This window comes from Podarcis filfolensis (genome assembly GCF_964270895.1).
Source record: "Podarcis filfolensis genome assembly, chromosome: 6".
NCBI classification, from domain to species: domain Eukaryota; kingdom Metazoa; phylum Chordata; class Lepidosauria; order Squamata; family Lacertidae; genus Podarcis; species Podarcis filfolensis.
The window spans coordinates 91,364,699-91,387,298 of record NC_139609.1 but is presented as its reverse complement, the minus strand read 5'-3'; the positions used below and the strand labels follow the sequence as shown (position 1 = coordinate 91,387,298).

The following is a 22,600-nucleotide window of genomic DNA, read 5'->3' as shown; positions in this document are numbered from 1 at the left end:
TGCCTCTGTCATCCCTTATACCCAAGTGATGGAGATACAGTGGTACCTTGGGTTAGGTACTTAATTCATTCCGGAGGTCCGTTCTTAACCTGAAACTGTTCTTAACCTGACGCACCACTTTAGCTAATGGGGCCTTCTGCTGCCGCTGCACTGCCGCTGTGCAATTTCTGTTCTTATCCTGAAGCAAAGTTCTTAACCCGAGGTAATATTTCTGGGTTAGCGGAGTCTGTAACCTGAAGCGTACGTAACCCAAGGTACCACTGTATGCTTTCTGGACAGTTGTGGTGTTTCAAGAAATTAGGAACGTAAGAAGTGGCCTTATAGAGAGTAAGATCATTAGCCCATCTAGGTCAGAAGTGTCTACACTGAGTGACAGCGGTTCTCCACGGCTCAAGACAGGAGTCTTTCCCGGTCCTACCTGGAGATGCCAGGGACTGAACCCTTTTGCATGCAATGTGTGTGTTCTGTTATTGGGATACAGACCCTCCTCATACGAGTTCAGAGCAGGCTGCATCAGAGAATCCCATTAACTCCTTCCCTGAGGATCATATCACTGTCCACATATTGGAGGGTCATGCTACATATGGTCTCCCCATTCCAGAAGTCATGGTATGGGCAGTTCATCAACATGATGATACTCATGTGCCCTGGGACCCAGTTTGGAGATCACAGTTCTGTGTATTCAATTAGGCACCATATTTCATAGAATCATAGCATTGTAGAGTTGGAAAGGACTACGAGGGCCATCTATTCCCAGCCGCTGCAATGCAGCAAACCTTTGCCAAAGGTGGGGCTCAAACCCACAACCCTGTAATTAAGAGTCTCATGCTCTACTAACTGAGCTATCCCTTTCTAAGAGCATGTATTAACATCTGTTGTGGATCACAGGACATACTTTCAATTATACTTCCCACTTCATGAGAGGATTAGGCAGACAGGAATAAGTGACTTCATCCAAGAGCATCTTTAGACTGTGAAAATGGCTCCACACAAAATGTAGACAGTGCAGTTACCCTAGCAGTGTTGTCTGCAGCATTAACAATGCTTGCATTGCATGCTTAAGATGTTCTACTCCTATTAATTACATGTAGCAAGAGTGTAGCATCTAAAGTATACTGGGATAACACTCTATTTCTTACAAGTTAAGATGCAGTAGATTTTGTCTTCTTACAGGTAATTTGTAAAGCCACAAACAAACATGTGAAAATGAACCTTCAAGGCAATAGTAGCTATATGCCAATAAAAGAAATGTAAGAATACAAATAGAAGGTCAATTTTAAAACAAAAAAGGAAGATACTGGAAGACATTTTAAGATGCTGTACTGTCTGCACGGTGTATAAAAGGATTTGCTAGGCGATGCATCTCTTTCAAAGAGAAACTAGACTGACCTATATACCAATTTGAGGCCATGTCCCTTTCTAGCATGCCTTATTATTTGCCCTCATGCTAATGGTGATAACTGATAGTCTAGATCTGTTCCAGAAAGGAAGCTTCACAAAATAAGTGTCTGCACCAGCCCACATATTTCTGACACTTTATCTCCCCTTCTGGAGCCACTTATGAGAAGGTTGATTGTCACCAACTCTTATTTTTAAGCAACCAGATCTTCAAAGAATCCAATGCTTTTTGAAATCAAAAGCCAATGACTAGTCAAAGAAGTGTCTTAAACAGCACTTCTACTTGCATAGACAAGCTACTCAAGGTTCTACTAGCTAACCTACCTTCTCCAAACAGAAGATTCATTGAACAACAATGCAAAGGAACATGGGAAATTGGGTAGCAAACTGACTGATTAACACAATCCTATCATACACGAAACACCAGTTTTGGGGTGCTGCCCCAATGCCTTACTTCAGGTGCTCCGAAGAAACTGGAAGAGTTGCAAATGGCTCACTCCTTCTCTTTCCAAGTTTCCAGCTCTCATTTAGATAGGGGAATGTGCAGGAAACCTAGTGTTCCATTTCAGCTCCCAGAATGGCCGTTGGTCATATTCTGGCATGAACACATGGAACCTGGGGGCAGGGAAGGACAACGTTGTTCTTAGGAGTTTTTGTTGATTTTTAGCAGATAAACTGCATGGATACACCTAGACAGTGAAAAAGAATCCACTGAATAGCCTGAACGCACTAAAACAGAATTAATCCAGAGTGCAGAACTGATCCAAAAATGTCTACACGAGAGCCCCAATAAGTCAATATGAGTTTCCAAAAGGAGCAGCAAGCGTAAGAAGACAGAACTGCTTCTGTTCATATATTTCTAAGTGAGATTTAATAAATAAAAATAAAACTGGAACACAAATGTTGCAGCTCATCCTCATGCATTTGTACACAACAGGACTTTGTGCCCAGTGGGACTTAGTTGCAAGATACACATAAGATGGCATCCCCAGTTCACAAGTGAGAGAGGAATAAGGAAGAAGAGAGAAAATACCTCACTGTATCAATGTTGCCTAGAGGTTAGAGTCATGGGCAATTTTGACCCAGACACCATCTTCAGCACAACCTAACTTACAGGGCTGAACCATGTGCAATACCCTGAGTTTTTTGGAAGAAAGAAGGGATGGAAAAAGGATTACTAAATAATCGTAAGACATTACGGGCATCTGCTCTAATGGCCAGTGCAGGTGAGACAAACTTTGCCACCCTTCTCAAGGCCTCTGAACATAGTATCACTGCTTAATCAGACCAAAGGGCCTATGTAACCTAGCATCCTATTTCCCAGTATGCCAAACCAGATGCCTGTGGGGAGTTCACAGGCAGGACAGAGGACAGCAAACAGTACTAAAGCATCTAATTCTGCATCTAATTCTGGAGATAGCATGCAGCCATCAGGGCTAGAAGATATTGACAGCCTTATACTCCATGAACTTGTCTAATCCCCTTCTTTGGTCATCACTGCATCTTGTGGGAGCAAAGTCCATAGGTTAACTATTAAATGTGTGAAATAACACTTCTTTCGGCCTGTCCTGAATCTCCCACCATTCATCTTCACTGAATGATCCTGGGTTTTAGTGCTGTACAAGAGGGAGAAAAACCTCTCTATCCACGTTCTCCACACCATGGATGTCTTCCCTTCCCTGCTCTGCTTTCCTCTCCTAACACCGCCACCCCTCTCCAAATGTTGCAAGCTTTCCTTATAGGAGAGCAGTCCTTGGATCATTCTGAATATCCATTTCTCTAGGACTGCAATATCTTTTTAGCAGTTCTGCCACCGAAGTGATTGCACCAAATTTCTGCTTAAAGATAATACTGGTAGCCTTGTATTTCATCCCTCCTCCAATTATCGATCCCTTTTTACACGCTTTTTACATCTGCCACACACTTCATTCTTTCCACCACGACCTCAGGATCCTTACTGCTCAGTCAGTCACCTCCATCACCTATCAGTGTTAAGTTAGAAATTTTTGTCCCAATGTGCACTTACATATCTTTTATTTCATTTACTTCTTAAAATTTATACACTGCTTGATTGTAAAAACAACAACCGTCAAAGCAGTTTACAAAAGCTAAAACAGTAAAATCAAGGAAAACTTACAACACTACCTTAAAACATGCAGAAGTTTAAGTACTGAAACTGACTGAAATGACCTCAACTTTCTAATCATCTGGGTAGTCTTGTTTAAACAGGAATGTTTTAGCAGATGCTGAAAAGAGTACAGTGAAGATGCCTGCTTGATCTCAATAGGAAGGAGGTTTCAAAGTGTAGGCACTTCCACACTAAACGACAGAGTTCTTACAAAAATGGAATGGGCATTATATGGCATCTGTAGCTGTGCCGATTCTGCCAATTGAAGTGGTTGACTGGGTGCATGTAGGGTAAGGAAACCTTGCAAGTAAACTGGTCCCAAATTGTTAAGGGCTTTATATACTAATAGTAACACCCTGAGCCTGGCCCTGTAGCAAATGAGCAAGCAGTGCAGATCTTGGACATCTTACTGTCCATTCACCCAGTATGGAAAGCTCTTTTATTCTTACCGCCCCAAGCAACTTGGCATCAGCAGCAAACATTTCCACCTCACTATTCACCTCAAACTCCAGTTTCCAGTTGTGGAAACCTGCATCTTACATCCTGCTTAGAAAAGTCCAATTTAGCCAACTGCCTTAAAGCCATTTTTGGCATTAAGCAGTATATATATTTATACATCACCACCGCCATCATCATCCCTCCATTGTGGGAACTGCCTGTATACATTCCTACTCTCTGCTTCCTGGTTTTTAACTGGTTACCATCCTCTTGCCCCATGACTTTGAAGCTAAACAATGATGATGAACCAGGCCTTATGGCTGATCAACATCCCATAAACGTGTTTGTGGGATTGGGAGGTGTTGGGCGCTTATTGGTTTGATTTGCTCCTCTTCTTGTCTTTATTACATATTTTGTGCTTTTATCTTGTATTTTTATGCTGTTAACCACCCTGAGATCTTCGGAGAAAGACCGGTATACAAATTAAATAAATAAAGGAAATGATGATAATTATGAAAGCCAGCGTGGCACAGCGGTTAGAGTGTCCTTCTAAGACCTGGGAGACCAGGGTTTGAAGTCCATGAAGCTCTTGCTGGGGCTACCTTGGGGGAATCAATTGATGCATCTCAACCTACTTCGCCCAGCCGTTGTTGTAGGGGCTAAATGAGAAGATAACCATGTTGAGCTCCTCGGAGGAAAAGGTGAGGCATCAATGCAATAAATCAAAATCATAATAAATAAATACATAATGATGAAAGCAGAGCCCTCTATATACCCTCAATCCGCAGAGCGTGAGACTCTTCACCTCAGGGTAGCAGGTTCAAGTCCCACGTTGGGGGCAAAAGATTCCTGCATTGCAGGAGGTCGAACCAGATGGCGCTTCGTGGTCCCTATGATCCTATGAAAAGCCAACCCCCTTCACCCACCCCCCACACGCCTGGGGGGTCAGGAAGCGATTCCCTCCAGAACCCCACCAACACCAGAGTTCCTGAGGTAAACCAGAATTCGAACTCAGGGCCAGAGGGGTTTTTAAAATTATTATTATTATTATGGAGGGGGAGGGGGGATGTCAACCCTCACCCTCGAAGATGAGGATGTGGCCTGAGGTAGAAATGGGGGGGACGCCTCTCTCCCCTCCTTTTCTTCTTCTTTTAAATAATAATAATAATGACGATAATAGCAATAATGATAACTATTTGCTCGGCCCTCGGGTTGTACCTGGCGGGTTTAGTGGCGCGGCGGGTGCAACGCAGTCGCTACCAGTCAGTCAAGCCTCTCACCCGGCTTCGGCTTTTCTCCCTCAATGAAAATATATATATATATTTCCCCTTCTCTTCTCACAGCGCAGGCGCAGGTTCCGCCATAGCCGGCTACGTTGCCACTTCGCAAGGGATTCTGGGTAGTCCGAGGGAGGGAGGGCGGAAGCGGAGGGATGTGGGCAGGGCGGGCTCCTGAGGGTCCATCCGCGCCTGCGTGCGTACGTGCGCGAGAGACGCTTTGCGCCTGCGCGACTCCGCGCTCAGCCTCTTCTGCCCCACGCCTCCCCCCCCTTGATATGCTAATGAGCAGCTCGACGCGGCTCCTGCTTAGAGTGCTAGAGACGCCCGAAAGCCACGGCACGCTCGTTGATTGACAGACGCGCGCTGAGGAGAGAGAAAGCCGGGAGGAGGAGGAGGAGGAGGAGGAGGAGAAGAAGAAGCGGTCGCTGCTGCTGATTGGTCGCTGCGAGCGAGCCGGGAGAAACGCTCTCATTGGAGGAGGCGCACGCTCGCGCGCTACACGCGTGTTGTTCCAGGAAGGCGGATTCACACGTGCAGTTTTAGGACCGCGATTTAAACAAAACGGGACCCCGTTATATCCACTCCCGTGTGTTTCAGACGACACTCGATGATACTTCAGGAGCTACCTAATGGTCTTTCTGGCCGTTATTATTATTATTGTTGTTGTTGTTGTTATTTTTATTATTATTGATTTAATTTCTATACCGTCCTTCATCTGGGGATCACAGGGCGGCTTACAACATGAAAACACAAAAATACATAACATAGGAACAAACAAAACCATAACGCCTCATACGCACAGTTTTTACACAAGGCGATAATTGTTAGGAACAATGAAATATACATTCGTTGCCCTTGCATTAATCATCTTTGCAGTTTTGTCTAGTCTCTGCTTCCTTCTCCAGTCTGAGTTGCTCCTCTTGTGCTGAGTTTTAGCTTATAATGGCGGGGACATTGTCTCTTGAATTTTGTTGAGCATGGAATGCACTGTTGGTGCTCCCATAAATAAGACAATTACACATTGCTGTGAAATAGTTGGATGTTCTGCATTTAGGCTTCAGAATTTGATACAAAGGGGGAAATGAAGAAATAAGAGCAACTTTCGGTGTTTGCTAAATGGTGTTGCAGGAGTCATGTGTGTCTAAGGGAAAAAAACCTTTTTCTTTTCAAAATTGTCAGGATCTGGTATCTTTAGAGCAAGCCAAATAAGCCATGGCTTAGGGCCTCGCATTCTTGCATTGATAACAATAATTGCATTGATTATGCAAACAAAGCTTTTTGCAAGAAGTGCTTTATTTAGTCCTTTTTCATTGCATCTCTTCAAATATAATGGTTTACCAATTATTTTCATTACCCTACGGAAACCAAACCCAGGGTCTGCACTGGCACCCCTGAAATCTCTTACCACTCAGAGATTGGTCTGTGCTGATTCATTGCGGTTTTGAAAATGCATTTCAATGCATTTTAATGTTCCTTGCAAGCTGCCTTGGAAGGATTTGAACCTGAAAAGTGGGGATATAAATAATGATAAGAAATAAATACCCGAGAAAGGACATGTGAGTGTTCAGGGATTCACCGGAGATAAATGCCAGGAGCATAATCACACATCCGCTGCTAATTTCTTTTTAATTGACAACTTTGAAATCTGCAGAGGTTTCGCCTAACGGTCACGTCAGCAGCCCACAGGGACAATGCCAAACTGCTCATTTTCAGTGTGTTCCTGTCTTGCATATGCTTAGCTCTGCTGCAGCCTCTTCGTCTTCCTTGGGATACGTGGGAGATTTTACAGTCACTCTCATTCATGCTAATGATGCTTAACATCTGTTTCTGCCTCCTCCTGCCGGCGAGATGGAAACAGACTCCAAAATATGTGAACACTGGAGGGAGCAGTGAAACATCAGGCACATGTGAGATGTTCTGCTAAACAGAAACAAAACGTGCTGCGGTTCCGATATATACATTACATTGGAGTGCTTAATTAGAGTCATGTTTCTGGAACTTTGGGGAGGCAAAGTATTTTGTGTGTGTGTGTATTAAAACTGCAGATGCACTTGAAAATGTTTGCTTCTATGGGGCAGAGGAGAAAGTAGAGCCCCCCATTTGTTCTCATGCCACCAAACTGAGTGTGCAGCTGAGTACCATGTCCAGGGGATGCGGGTGGCGCTGTGGGTTAAACCACAGAGCCTAGGGCTTGCCAATCAGAAGGTCAGTGGTTCGAATCCCCGTGACGGGATGAGCTCCCGTTGCTCGGTCCCTGCTCCTGCCAACCTAGCAGTTCAAAAGCACATCAAAGTGCAAGTAGATAAGTAGGTACCGCTCTGGCGGGAAGGTAAACAGCGTTTCTGTGCTTCTCTGGTTCGCCAGAAGCAGCTTAGTCATGCTGGCCACATGACCCGGAAGCTGTACACCGGCTCCCTCAGCCAATAAAGCGAGATGAGCGCCGCAACCCCAGAGTCGGCCACGACTGGACCCAATGGTCAGGGGTCCCTTTACCTTTACCTTTTACCATGTCCAGTGCTTTTTTCCCCCCTGGGGGTACTCAAGTGCACGGAATACCAGCCCCATTTCTCTCTCTTAAATGTTAAAAGTGTGGCACTTACTGGAATAACTTCATGGTGAGTGCCAGCACCATTTTGTCTATTAAAAAAAAAAGTACTGGACCACATCCAATCCTTGGCAAATCCAGCTGGTTTTTTAAAAAATGGATTGGGTAGCAGCAAGCGATGAGATACACTCTCTGCCAGAGACCCTCTGATTTGCTGCCAGTCAGGGTAAGCAACACTGCACTAGATGGATCAATAGCCTCACCTGGGCAGATCTACACTCACAGTTTTTAACGTTAAGGAAGGGTTTTGATAACGTATATGGACACATGACATCCTACTTTTAAGGTTCATAATGCATTACTAAAATGCGACAGCAGAGGGCTCAGCAGAGCAACCAGCAGCAGGGAGACAGTGTTTTGATGGGGGGGGAGGTAAAAAATGCTTTAATTAAGAAGTAAGCCCTGTGACGGGACACTGGTGGCACTGTGGGTTAAACCACAGAGCCTAGGGCTTGCCGATCAGAAAGTCGGCTGTTCAAATCCCCGCAACAGGGTGAGCTCCTGTTGTTCGGTCCCTGCTCCTGCCCACCTAGCAGTTCGAAAGCACGTCAAAGTGCAAGTAGATAAATAGGTACCACTCCAGCGGGAAGGTAAACGGCGTTTCCGTGCGCTGCTCTGGTTCGCCAGAAGCGGCTTAGTCATGCTGGCCACATGATCCGGAAGCTGTACGCCGGCTCCCTTGGCCAATAAAGTGAGATGAGCCCCACAACCCCAGAGTCGGCCACGACTGGACCTAATGGTAAGGGGTCCCTTTACCTTTGCCTAAGCCCTGTGATGTTTTAGCACGAGATATCTATTATCGTTCTAATAACATCAGTGTAGATCCAGCCCCAGTATAAAGCGCTTTCATAGGAACATAGGGTCCCCCCCCCGCACTGCAGGAGTGTTGTTCCACTTGCACAACTTCCTCTCCCTGCATTACCTCAGTATCTGCTCCATATCTATGCAATGATGCTATCCACACATTCAAAGTGCGGAGGTGGAATAGGAATGCCTGACTCCAGGAGTTACGGAAAAGAACCAAAGCGACACGGGGACACAGCTTTCAGCCTCCCCTAGGTGGATGGGTATTTTAGCCTCACCTGAGTGCTCCTGCCGTTAGTGCTTAGGCAGGTGGCAATTGTGGAGAGGGCCTTTTTGGTACTGGCTCCCTACCAATGGAACAACCTCCTTAGACGTGTTAGGCCAGCACTGATGCTTTTATTATTATTTAGGGAGCAGATGGAGAACTTTTTGTTTTCCTAGGCAGGTTGTGGTTCTATCTCTTTGTTATAGTCACTCCATTTTTGCCTTCTGTTCCCACTGAATGCTTTTATTGAATTGTTTGGTTGCAGACTCATTTTTTCCACAATTAAGACACTGACTATTCTTTAAAAAAAAAAATGAAAAACAGCATGGAAATATTTTTAATCAAGTTAAAAAATGCCTGGGTGAACTTGATGCCAGTCAGGTTTAGCTTGGCCCTGAATAACTCTCTTATTGGCATAGGTCTAAATTAGCAATGCTGATTTGGCTGAACATGCCTCTCTCTCAGACTGAACACTTCATACACATAGCCTCAAGGGAGCACTGTTGGACAGCCTTTCTCATTTCTCTCTCTCTCTCTCCCCCCCCCCCCAATTGTTTTTCCTTCTCATGCTCTGCCTTGGTTAATTTACCAGCCAAGAATATTCATGCACAGTCTGGACAGCTAAATCAGTGGCCGTGATCAAAATCGCCCCCAGTCAATTGGCAAGCGCTGATGCTGCTTTTTCAGAGGAGTTATGATTTACAAATTGTCTGGAAAACACACAGCTAGTGCTTGGTTGGTATATTTGCCACAGTTCTTCAGTAGCTCAAGAGGAAGCACGTTAAGGAACGGTTGTGGGTGTTCCACCGTGGGGTGCTCAGGCCCCCATAACTAAGGAAATTCATGATGGCTAGGGAATACTATGCATGACATGGGGGGCCACTGACGGGCTTGGACTTTCTCAGCTCTCCTGCAGTAAAATATGCCTGGATGGGAAAGTATGAAAGAGGCAGGCTCTGACTACAGAGGGCTGCTTTGTACAAACAGTGTCAAATAATATTTCAGGAGGGCAGATTAAGTCTGCTTGGCTTGCGGCTTCCCATCGCACAAGGAAATCACGTTGGCTATTTTTCATTGGTGTTCCCCACAATTAACAAGCTAAAAATGTGCAGGGCTGATGGACATTTAGAAGAAAAAAGATTTAGAAAAGATCGTAAGATAATGTGAGCCCAGAAACCCTGATTGGCTGTTCTATGGCACCTGTACACAGGTGTTTTAAAGAAGCATGCCCCTGTTCCCATTTCATATGCTGAAGGATATAAGATTGCTGCATAAGCCATGGAGGTACTTTAACGCTAAGAGGTGCTAGCTTTCACTGAGTTTCAAGCGGGATTTGAACTCAGGTCTCTGTGAAGGCTGATGATTTGGACGGAGGAATAGCAGGGAGAAAAACAGAGTCTATGAGCAGCATTTGTCCAAAGCATCTGTGTGGGTTGTTTCATGATAATTTCTTCAGGATCGGGTAGATTTCAAATCTTTTGCCCCACGTTGGGCAAAAAAAAATCCCATATTGCAGGGGGTCGGGCTAGATGACCCTCGTGGTCTCTTCTAACTCTACAATTCTATGATTCTATGATCCCAATTCCCAGCAGTCCCCGCCAGCATGTGCAGGCATCAGGGATGGTGGAATATGCAGTCCAACAAAAGATGAAGGGCTAAAGGTTCTGCCTTATAGGATCCTCGGCTGCATCTGTTTCCTGTAAGTCTGAAGTTGGATTGCTGTTGTTTAGTCGTTTAGTCGTATCCGACTCTTCATGACCCCATGGACCAGAGCATGCCAGGCACTCCTGTCTTCCACTGCCTCCCGCAGTTTGGTCAAACTCATGTTGGTAGCTTTGAGAATACTGTCCAACCATCTCGTCCTCTGTCGTCTCCTTCTCCTTGTGCCCTCCATCTTTCCCACCATCAGGGTCTTTTCCAGGGAGTCTTCTCTTCTCATGAGGTGGCCAAAGTATTGGAGCCTCAGCTTCAGGATCTGTCCTTCCAGTGAGCCCTCAGGGCTGATTTCCTTAAGAATGGAGAGGTTTGATCATCTTACAGTCCATGGGACTCTCAAGAGTTTCCTCCAGCACCATAATTCAAAAGCATCAATTCTTCGGCGATCAGCCTTCTTTATGGTCCAGCTCTCACTTCCATACATCACTACTTGGAAAACCATAGCTTTAATTATACGGACTTTTGTCGGAAAGGTAATGTCTCTGCTTTTTAAGATGCTGTCTGGGCTTGTCATTGCTTTTCTCCCAAGAAGCAGGGGTCTTTTAATTTCATGACTGCTGTCACCATTTGCAGTGATCATGGAGCCCAAGAAAGTAAAATCTCTCACTGCCTCCATTTCCTCCCCTTCTCTTTGCCAGGAGGTGATGGGACCAGTGGCCATGATCTTTTTTTGATGTTGAGCTTCAGACCATATTTTGCGCTCTCCTCTTTCACCCTCATTAAAAGGTTCTTTAATTCTTCCTCACTTTCTGCCATCAAAGTTGTGTCATCTACATATCTGAAGTTGTTGATATTTCTTCCGGCAATCCTAATTCCGGTTTGGGATTCATCCAGCCCAGCCTTTCGCATGATGAATTCTGCCTATAAGTTAAATAAGCAGGGAGGAAATATATAGCCTTGTCGTACTCCTTTCCCAATTTTGAACCAATCAGTTGTTCAGAAGTTGGATACCTTCAGCTAATTAATGTGATGTGTTTATTGAGCCACCAGATCACTGCAGAGTAAGTGTTTAAGAGCAGGGGAAAGCCCTTTGGTTTTGCAGGAATCGCCATGTTCTTCTCCTTAATTTCCCTCGACAGCCCATTGGCTTCATTTTTCAGGAGTATTCACTTGTAAAAGTCTGAGGATTCCATTACAAGGAAGTGTCAGAAAACCGTGCCCTTTCCCTTGTTATTTTCCTTAGCCTTCTTCGTCTGTTCCGATTCACAAAATCCCACATCCCATAGAGAGATTTCTTGTGTGTGCGTCCCGCTCGCTGTTCTCGGCTTTCACAGGGTTGGAAGGATGCAAGTCAACAAACATCATTTTGTTAGAAACCAGCCCTTCCCATCTTCCAAGAATGATACTTTATAAAAAAGAAGAAGTTATTCGCACAAACAGGCCCAACACTTCTCTCTGGGGGCTGCTATAAAATGTTTGGGAAACTGCCAAGCTATCAAACACTCAATTCGTGTTAGTGCTACGTGAAACTTGTTGTCTGTATTGAATTACTAGCTGGTCACACTCTGCAGTGTGTCTGCAGTAATGCTCTTGGCTTCTCCTACTGCGTGAGCCAAAATCTTCCAATGCTGGCTGTGACAGCTGGCTTTAACATTCCTTTATTGCAGGGCGTTGGACTAAATGACTCTCGGAGGGTCCCCTCCACCTCTACATTTCTATGATTGTATGATCATATACAGTCGTAATGAAACCTCAAAGCGGGATAGCAATCGCTTGACACAATATTGATGGAATCTACACACGTATAAAAAAACGCTGCGGAAATGTTTTTTTAAAAAACGTTTTGAAAAATACATTGCACTTGGCATAGCTCACTATCGCCATCTAGTGTCACATGTGTACAGTGGTACCTCGGGTTAAGAACTTAATTCGTTCTGGAGGTCTGTTCTTAACCTGAAACTGTTCTTAACCTGAAGCACCACTTTAGCTAATGGGGCCTCCTGCTGCTGCCCCGATTTCTGTTCTCATCCTGAAGCAAAGTTCTTAACCCAAGGTAATATTTCTGGGTTAGCAGAGTCTGTAACCTGAAGCGTATGTAACCCAAGGTACCACTGTATATTGCACTTTGATACACATTTAAAATGTTTTATTGTACAACGTCCATTGTAAAGGTAAAAGGTAAGGTAAAGGACCCCTGGGTGGTTAAGCCTAGTAAAAGGCGACTATGGGGTTGTGGCACACATCTTGCTTTCAGGCTGAGGAGCCAGCATTTGTTCACAGACAGCTTTCTGGGTCATGTGACCAGCAGGACTAAACCACTTATGGCTCAACAGAACACCGTGACAGAAACCAGAGCGCATGGAAACACCATTTACCTTCCCCTCACAGTGGTACTATTTATCTACTTGCAATTGATGTGCTTTCAAACTGCTAGGTTGGCAGGAGCTGGGACCGAGCAACGGGAGCTCACTCAGTCACGGGGATTCGAACCACCGACTTTCTGATCGGCAAGTCCATAGGCTCTGTGGTTTAACCCACAGCACCACCCACGTCCCTATCTTCTCTCTTACCAGAAGGTAATACTTTCCAGAAATCAAGTCAGCTCTTTAAATGGCTTTTGTTGTTTCAATGACCTCCCCACAAACTTTGTGCAAACAAGTCAGGATCAATGCTCACCCGGAAGCAACCGTAGCCCTGCCTGCAATGTGAGAGTGAGGATGATCGTGATTCCGCCTTGCAGGGTTGTTGTAAAGATTACCCAAACTACACTTATCCTAGAAGAACCAGTCAAACAGAACTGGGAAAGCAGGGAATGAAAAAAAGAGAAAAGCTCTGTATGGGTGTGTTGGTCTTCCCGCTAGATGTCAAGCAGCTGAGCAGCAATTGGGTTTGTGGGGTTTTATCCATGACTGCGTCTGTCTCATGCGCAAGTCCCCACTTGCCATTGCCATTGTAATCAAGCCATAAATGTCACTCCTGTGCCAGGTGAGGAGACCTGCATTCTCATGGGCTTCAAATGGGGGGTGGATTTTTTATTCTCCCTGCCGCTTTCTCTTCTCTTTTATTACTGTTTGCTGATTTTCAATATCCAGCCCGCTTGAATTAATCTTGTTGTGTTAGCCTTTTGGGGAGCCTTTGCTGAAAGGAGGTGTGGAAATCAAATAGCAAGACACGTGTGAATGGGCTCCTCAGCCCTGTTTCTGTGGCTGTAATTTAACTCTTTTTAATAATGCATTTCAAATTGTTGTATAGAGTGGGGAACAACCCCTGCCTCATGTTTTCATTTCTGCTTTGCATTTCTCCTTTGTGTGTTCTGTGTTCCGTTTGTCATTTTGATGGGCAAAGGCATCTGAATTATTTTATGTTTTTGCTCTTTTATACTCCTGCCATTTGATATACAGGTATCTCCTTTCTCCGTGTCTATCTCTTCCCTATCTATTCATTTCTCGTAGCCCACTGGGTGTATGATTCCAGCAAGTGTGTTCAATTTAGTTTGATGTTTTAATAATCAAATAAAAAGGTATCACCTCCCTTCTTGCTCTTTATTGCTTATCTCTCTCTCTCTAAAAAGATATTTATTCAGGAAATGCAAAGGGGTTTACAGCAGAGATGCTGTGCTCAGATTCTCTGCCACACCATCAATTTTGCAAAAGAGAAGACTGCTTCATCACTCATGATTCATGAACGTAAGTAAATTTGACATTTCTATCCCATGAGCTACGGTGTGATCCAAGTACAAATGTAGGTTTCATCGGATCAGGCAATGGAAAGCCCTGGCATTTCAAACCAGGGATTACTAGAATCATAAAAGGTAAAGGGACCCCTGACCATTAGGTCCAGTCGTGGCCGACTCTGAGGTTGTGGTGCTCATCTCGCTTTATTGGCCGAGGGAGCCGGCGTACAGCTTCCGGGTCATGTGGCCAGCATGACTAAGCCGCTTCTGGCGAACCAGAGCAGCGCACAGAAATGCCGTTTACCTTCCCGCCTATTTATCTACTTGCACTTTGACGTGCTTTCAAACTGCTAGGTTGGCAGGAGCAAGGACCGAGCAACGGGAGCTCACCCCGTCGCGGGGATTCAAACCACCGACCTTCTGATCAGCAAGTCCTAGGCTCTGTGGTTTAACCCACAGCGCCACCCAAACACATAATTGTGGAGTTGGAAGGGACCAAGAGGGTCATCTAGTGCAATGCAAGAGACTCTATCTCAGAATATTGCGAAAGAACAATGTCAATCAATATTTGATGATCTCCTTCTACCGGTCCACAATAGAAAGTGTCCTTTCATACTGCATCATGGTGTGGTACGCTGGTTTGACATCAACTGATAGGAAGTGCCTACAGAGGGTGGTGAACACAGCACAAGATATTATGGGCTGTCCCGTGAATCCGATGGATGAAATAGCGGAAGAACGTTGCCTCAGGAGAGTGAGGAAAGTTCTCAGGGATGATTCAGACCCTGACCGGCACTTTCTTGATCTCATGCCCTCGGGCAGAAGAAATAGAACCATGATTAGTCGCCACAACAGGGTAAAGAACAGCTTCTGTCCGTGGGCTGTTAGGCTGCTGAATGAAAAGATAACAACAGGGCAACTGACTTTCGGGTTTGGTGTGTGTGTGTCAGTAAACGAGGGGAATTAAGACTAAGAGAGCTGAGTAGGGGGTGCTTGTGTAATCTCACTGCATACAAGTTGTACAAGTGACAATTGTTGTTGTTTAGTCATGTCCAACTCTTCGTGACCCCATGGACCAGAGCACGCCAGGCACTCCTGTCTTCCACTGCCTCCTGCAGTTTGGTCAAACTCATGCTGGTAGCTTCGAGAACACTATCCAGCCATCTCGTCCTCTGTCGTCCCCTTCTCCTTGTGCCCTCCATCTTTCCCAACATCAGGGTCTTTTCCAGGGAGTCTTCTCTTCTCATGAGGTGGCCAAAGTATTGGAGCCTCAGCTTCAGGATCTGTCCTTCCAGTGAGCACTCAGGGCTGATTTCCTTCAGAATGGAGAGATTTGATCTTCTTCCAGTCCATGGGACTCTCAAGAGTCTCCTCCAGCACCATAATTCAAAAGCATCAATTCTTCAGTGATCAGCCTGCTTTTTGGTCCAGCTCTCACTTCCATACATCACTACTGGGAAAACCATAGCTTTAACTATACGGACCTCTGTTTGTAAACAATTAAAATTACAACCATCGCTATTGTTGACATGGTTTCAATTGAGTTTTTATGCACGCGCGCATGCGTGCGCACACACACTCTTCTTTTTTTTCTAAAAGAAATGTTTAGGGGTACTCTCATTTTCCTACAAGTATTTAAATACTGCCTCTCAATGAGGCCAAACTTAGATTCACAAAAAGTTTAGGGGTATGCGTACCCCTGCCTCACCCCAGAAAAAAAGCACTATGTGTGTGTGTGTACATATATTTCCATACACATATATAGTTCTAATTCTCTTTACTTGTTTCTTAACGGTTATTTCCCTCCCCGCCCCCTATGTTTTTAGCTGTTATTATTTTTACCTGTAAGACGCCTAGAGTCCCTGTCAGGGGGGAAAGGTGGGGTATAAATGTATTATAACAACAGTAGTAGTAGTAGCAATTTAATTGCAATTAAAATGCAAACCAGAAGACAATGGGGGCCACTCTCGTCTCTGCGAGGCAGCTTCGCAACCAATCGCGGGGAAGGTGGCCACCTCCGCGTGGCATGGCCCTTTTAAGAACCCACTCCCCCCCCCCACCCGCGCTCCCAATCTCCCACCCACTCATCCATCCATCCAAGGTGGAGGTTCCCTGGCGGGGGCTCTTTCACAAAGCGCCAGGAGCACCTCCCTGGCTGCTCGGAGCAGCTGTTAGCTCAGCTCAAGCCCGGCTGCTTCCCAGGGTGGAGGGGGGGGGGAAAGGAGGAGGGGAAGAAAAGAAGAAGAAAGTCTGGAAGAAGGACTCAGAAGCTTTGCGGGCTTTGGAGTCTCTTACTCTCGGAGCGCAGCGCCGCTGAACTTGGAGATGGTAGCCGGGAGGTCGTGGTGAGGGGCTCCCTTGGATGAGGCGCCGGCGGGGTCCCCCAAGGCTCGGGAAGGATGGCGTGCTGTACGGGGCGCTGCACCCTAATTTTCCTCTGCACTTTACAGCTGGTAAGTGGAAGCGGCTGGCGCGCTCGGGGAGAGGATGCTCCGGCGAGAACTCCTGCCTCCGGGGTGGTACCCAGGTCATTGGTAAAATCAAGGGTGTCGCTGGCGGAGTTTCGTCTCCCCTTTGGGGAGCGTCGCATGGAAACAGGCGAATCGGGCTTCTTCGATGGACCACATAGCTCAGTGCTGTCTACACTGGCTGGCAGCAGCCAGGAAGGGAGCTGGGCACTGGCAGACCCACATTTTTGGAGCTCTGAAGCTTGAACTGCTAAGGTGGTCCCTTTCCCAACCAGGTGCGGGTCACCACTGTTATCATCTTCGGTGGGGTTGTCCCATGGCAGATCTCCACTTTTTTAAAACTACTAGATCTCAGGTTTGGATTAAAATGGCTGTAGTGGATTGTCTCGCATGTCCAAGTCACTGGTGTGAATTAAAAATATATATTAAGCAACGTGGATTAAAGTCGCTTCTGGGGCCCCTCTGGGATCAGGGCCCCTTAAGGTTTATTAGTTTCCTAGTAGATCCATCCTCGGGGTAGGGGTCCTCCCCCAGCCTTACCAGGAGATGCTGGGGATCGAACCGACGATTTTCTGCACGCATACATCAGCTCTGCCAATGAGTTGCTTCCCTTTCCGCATGCCTTTTGAGTCAGTTTGTTGGATTTCTAACCTGCCACACTTCTTGGGCTTAGGGTTGAGTGCAGCCTTCTTATTTTCCTTAAATGAAAGCAATAATATTAAGAACAACAACAACAATAATAATAGGATAATTCCTGTCTTCTCAGCTGCCCTCACTTTTCTCTCTAAGTTTGCCTTGTGCATCCAAAGCATGTCAAGTTATCAGCCTGGTGTGCAGCACCTTGCAAAGGGTTAACGGTTCAAATTCCATACAGTTTTAGTGACCAGCGTGCCTTGCAGCCATGGGTGTGATGGTGCAACTCTGACCCTTTCATAAGGCTGCCTCCAATTAATCCGGAATAACAGCCACCTCTTTCTTGAAGTTGCTCCAAATTTGTTTCTGTGGATTAGGAAACTGGATTCTGACATAGGAAGCCGTATCATTACAATGGCTTCAAGCGGATTAGTTCCCCCTTAACACGCTTTTAAGGCAACTTTTAACATTCCCTCCCATCGTGGTCACTGAAGAGTAGTGAAATAAAAGCAGATCTCCCTTTTGTAGGGCTGGAGGAGATTCTAATTCCGGTTAGTGATGGTCCAATTTATCACCAAGGTTCATGCTGTTCTGGATTAATTGTGCCACAGGTCTTGTGTATATGGCAAGCAGCTAGGCAGGCAGACAGACAAGCAAGCAATATATAAATCCACCCTTGCAGATTCAGTGCACAGTGGTTAAAATGTTGTAAAAGGGCTAGCAAATCCCTGGTAAATCATTTCAGTGCATACCACCGAAAGTCAGTCCTATAGCCTCTTGCATTTTTCCTCCATCTGCCTTTCTCAGAGGCGAAAACTGCACAGCATGAAGAGACATAAAAAATATTCAGGATAACAACAAACCAGAAAGATTGTTGCATGCCAGGTGAGGTCCACATCACCACCGCTGTTGACATGCGCTTAAGCTGGTTGTTGAGTGGCCCTGCAGAACTAGTGGCTTTCGGAGACAATTTGGCTTCCTAATTTTGTTGCCTTTTCATCCCACTTCTGTCCTGTTCCAAATTATGGATTGCTACATGGAAAACCCCAAACCTGGTTCATTTTGTGTGTGCACGATAGAGAAAACTTTCCATTGCTTTCAGCTCTGAAAGGAAAGGGAGGTCACACAGACAAAAGACACCTGGCTGCCAAATTCTTTCAAAAACCCTTATCCTTGAAAACTGGGTTTTCAGCAGCTCCAGAAACGACTGCCTTTGCATCCACCTCGTTTTGGTAATAATGTGCTCGTGCTGTCCGCTCTTGTGACTTACAGATGTTTTTGCTTCCAAGTTTTAAAATGTAATTTATTTATTTTTTGGATGGAATCCCCCTGTTTCTCTGTCTGTTGGGGAATAGGAGCGGTCTTGGCTATTCCGCTTGATCTGAAACTGGAATTGGAACGGCCAGGCTTCTCCCCCCGCCCCCCGCTATCTGCTAACTGCTGAAGTTCCACACATAGTCTCTGGAATAGTCATGATGAGCAAAACTGCCAAAGGTCATAATTTATATTGAGTAGCATATAAGGCTCTATTGAGTGTGCTAATTCTTTTTCCCTGCTACAGCATGTGCTTGGCCAGTGAGCTGGGATGTCTGCCAGCCTGAAACAAACAGCTTAAAGCATTCTCAGCGTTACAGATTGCAAAGTACAGTTGGTGGGGGGTTTCGTCTCTCTCTTTGAGGGCAGGGGGACAAATTCTTGTCTGAACTGTGCATGGAGGGCAGCTCTCTGTTGAAATAAGGCTCCCCCACCCCACCCTTTCAGGCATTCCACATACTTGCCCAGCACTGGACAGCGATAAACAAAGGTTTGGCTGTTTTATGATTGTCTGCGGATTGAGCTCGTAGCTGGAAGTTTCCCTACATGTCAATTTCTAATAGGAGACAGGGTCTTTCTCGCCTTAAAAGGGCAACGCGCTCCGTTTGTTTCATTGTGAAGTTGGCACTGCTCCTCAAATGCGCTTCGTTTTAAAAAGAGACTCTTTAGGTCTTGCTTGGGAAAAGAGGGACGTTAAACAATCAGGTTGCAAGCTCACGTTAGGAAAGGTTTCAGCTGAAATAAGGTGCTTTCGGGGAATAGAAGCGCAGAGGAAGTTTTAATTGGGACTGAATTTATGCTTATGGGCTGGTGTCTTCTGTTGTTCATAGTCACCAGTGAGCTCAGACGGTTTGTTCTTTTTGAAAACTTTAAATGCTGATATAAAATTTGGGTGCTTGTTCAATGTAATCACTATATTTCTGCAGAAAAGTACACACGTTTGCGTTTCATGCATTAAAATCAAGAACTAGTGCTCACTGTAGTGAATTGTTTATTTATTTGTTTTTAAGTGCATGTTTATCTTGGCTCATCTTGCTGTTTAAATATCATCGTTGTCCTTTAATATGCGCTTTTGCATCATTGGGGCTCCTCTTTAATTCCTTCCCCACCCCCCCAGTAATTATTGTTGCTGGCCTTCACTTTTGACAAGCGTGGGAGTTCTCTGGTATCCAAGATACTGAAACAAAGAACCCCAGGCATGTTTTATTTATTTATTTATTTTGAAGAGGGAGAGGGAGGGAGAGACCCTCCTCTCCCTTGAAGAATCAGCTTGCTCATTTTCTCCAGCCACTTTTGGATGCCACGCCTTAGAGACTTCCCACGGCATTTGCCTCGGTGACAACGGGGAGGTCAAAAAATGCAAAGTTGGGGGGGGGTTTCTAAAGCACGCTATCTAGCATCTCTGCCCATGCCTCCGACCCACCCACCCCACGCTCTCCCCCTGCTTTCTCTCCGAAGAGTGAGATCACAAGTTATTGGCGAAACTCCCAGTGAGTTACTGGGTGAAACGATGAGATTTTGCCTGGTCTGTTTCCAATTGCTCTGGTTATACTGTGTGACATCATGCATCTGGCCAGCGATGGAACCTAATGGGCGCCATCCAGCACATGTTGATGGACCCTGTGAAGCATATAAAAAAAGGAGATGTCCATGCCCATTCATAAAGTATAATGAGATGGACCCTTTTTGTTCATCGCTGTCGCTTTTTTTTTTTGCTTGCTGCTTTGAATTTGTGGTGTCCCATTGCTCTTCCCGGAGAACAACGCTGTGAAATCACTTGAGCCAGCGGGGAGGTTGGGTGCTGGGCAGCGCTGTGTTAATAGTTAACTTCCTTGGCACCCCCTCCCCCAAAACACAGTTCTTTCCACCTCCCCTCCTTGCTTTTTTCCTGGCAGGAGACTCTGCAAGTCTTTTTTCTCTCTGTCTCTCTCTGAATAGTTTCCCTTCTGCATTTAGGTCTCCTTTGAAGAAGCTTTCTATTAGTATTACAGGAGCTAACACTCTTCAGCCCTCTGGTCCTTAATGGATTTTACTGCTTCGGCAATCAGCTTCACAGCCTCCTCATTGTTGCATTTCCCTTTTTAAAAAACCCACCCCTCCTAATTCCTGGTCTATACATGTACAAGAATGAATGGGTGCCATGCCTTTTCCGGTAGGGATGCATCTGGCAAGGCAAGCTCCATGTGAGGTCCAGGAGAGTCCACCAAACTTTTCTAGGTTCAGGAGAAGGCATGCTGCTGGTGAGTGCATCTTTTAATCTGGCAAGGGAAGCTCACTTTGAGGTCAGCGGAAGCCCATCAAACTTCTCCAAGTTCAGGAGAAAGACAAATGGTCTCCCTGTTATCAAGCTGAACATTTGATACACTCAAAACGCAGCAAGATGTCTTTATAGAGCAACATTGGAAAGGACACCCCCTGCCCCAAGTTGGGGAAGGAGCAGGGTGGGTGGCAAGCACAGATTTCAGAAAGCAACCAAGGCTAATCCAAAATTGGTGGAGCATATAACTTTTGCATGATATACATAGGAAGCTGCCTTCTATGAAACCAAACCATTGGTCCCTCTAGCTCAGAATTGTCTATATCAGCGGTGGGGGGCCTTTTCTGCAAGCTGCCAATCACTTGATGCCATAGTGACATCAGTTGACGCTGTGCTTTGAAGTCCCAACTGCTGGGACTTCAAAGTGCAGCATGGAGCTGTTTGAAAGCGCTTTTGCTAACAGCCCCAACTTGCTCATTGACCTTCTGAAAACCGGTATAAGCAGCAACACGGTGTTGTTTGCAAAAGGGCTTTCAAAAAGCCTTGCCTTGAGCTTTGGGTGTTTGTGTCTGTTCTGAACTTGGGCACAGGTGTGGGCAGCCAAGCTGAGCAGGGTTGCACTTTCCGCTCACCAGCTGGTGAGCAGAGTCTGCAAACCTGCCAACTCCAGGGCTTTGTTTCGCCAGAGCATTCCCCACATTCCATCCAGGCGAAAACACTCAAGGAGGTTGTGAAGCAAGGGATGTTGCCTGGAGGGGGGGGGAGTGTGGACTGGAAGGAATTCCAAGGGTAACATAGAGAGACCTGGAGGGCTGAATCCAGCCCCTACACCTGAAGTTTGTCAACCCATCCGTACTGCTTCAGATTGCAGGACAAGGCTTGTACAGTGGTACCTCGGGTTAAGTACTTAATTCGTTCTGGAGGTCCGTTCTTAACCTGAAACTGTTCTTAACCTGAAGCACCACTTTAGCTAATGGGGCCTCCTGCTGCCACCACACCACTGGAGCATGATTTCTGTTCTCATTCTGAAGCAAAGTTCTTAACCTGAAGCACTATTTCTGGGTTAGCGGAGTGTGTAACCTGAAGCGTATGTAACCCAAGGTACCACTGTATGATATGGAGGAGAATTTGAATTCCCTCCACCTAGAAACCTAGATATCAGGGAGAAGGTGTCTAACCTAATCTTTTCTTGTCGCACCAGATTTTTTATGAAAAAGGAATTCCGTCCACCCTTACAACACCCCAGTCTCAAACTTGAGGTTTCAAAACAGATGCAGCCATTCTGGCTTTTCCATGCTACCTCTACAGAATATTTCCTGCCTTATTTGCAAGTTTTCTATGTGCAATGAAATGTTGGCATGCAAAGTTCCATTCCAAGGTGGTATAGCCCTACTAGAAGGTTGTACCAGCTCAGAAACCACACACACACACTTCAGAACCGTCACCTTTCCTCTGGGTTGCATCTTGCTGCTCAGCTCTCCAGCTCCATCCCACTTGATGTCTTCTCATTTGAGCCAAGCCCTGGATACATTTGCTTCTTAATTGATGCCTGCTAATGGTTTCCTTTGTGCCAAAAAAAAAAAAGTGGGAGGAGGGAGGAACAAACCCTCTGGATGGTACATAATCCAGACTTAAATGGACTGAGCCTACGGACTGCACTGACTGCATGACCCCCTTTCTC

At 45.7% G+C, this 22,600-nt stretch overlaps 3 protein-coding genes across 7 annotated transcripts in view; 1 reads left to right on the top strand and 2 right to left on the bottom strand.

Annotated features, from left to right (window-relative positions):
* The window catches only part of ARFGAP1 (ARF GTPase activating protein 1), a 42,864-nt gene extending 37,506 nt beyond the window's left edge, over window positions 1-5,358 (bottom strand). For 2 of the 3 annotated variants that reach the window (XM_083618919.1, XM_083618920.1), the window contains exon 1: window positions 5,183-5,358. The gene's annotated coding sequence lies outside the window, so the exon portion shown is untranslated. The remainder of the gene's footprint in view (window positions 1-5,182) is intronic. The other variant, XM_083618921.1, reaches the window with a different exon arrangement.
* LOC310764693 (uncharacterized protein) overlaps window positions 1-22,600 on the bottom strand; it is an 88,599-nt gene that overhangs the window by 51,586 nt on the left and 14,413 nt on the right. The gene's annotated exons all lie outside the window — the stretch shown is intronic.
* Window positions 16,334-22,600, top strand: part of NKAIN4 (sodium/potassium transporting ATPase interacting 4) — a gene marked incomplete at its 3' end in the record, with an annotated part of 105,621 nt that continues 99,354 nt past the window's right edge. The window contains exon 1 of one of the 3 annotated variants that reach the window (XM_083619221.1): window positions 16,334-16,700. In XM_083619221.1, coding sequence (XP_083475347.1) covers window positions 16,647-16,700 — 54 coding nt within the window. In that variant the 5' untranslated portion in view covers window positions 16,334-16,646. The remainder of the gene's footprint in view (window positions 16,701-22,600) is intronic. The other 2 variants (XM_083619223.1, XM_083619222.1) reach the window with 2 other exon arrangements.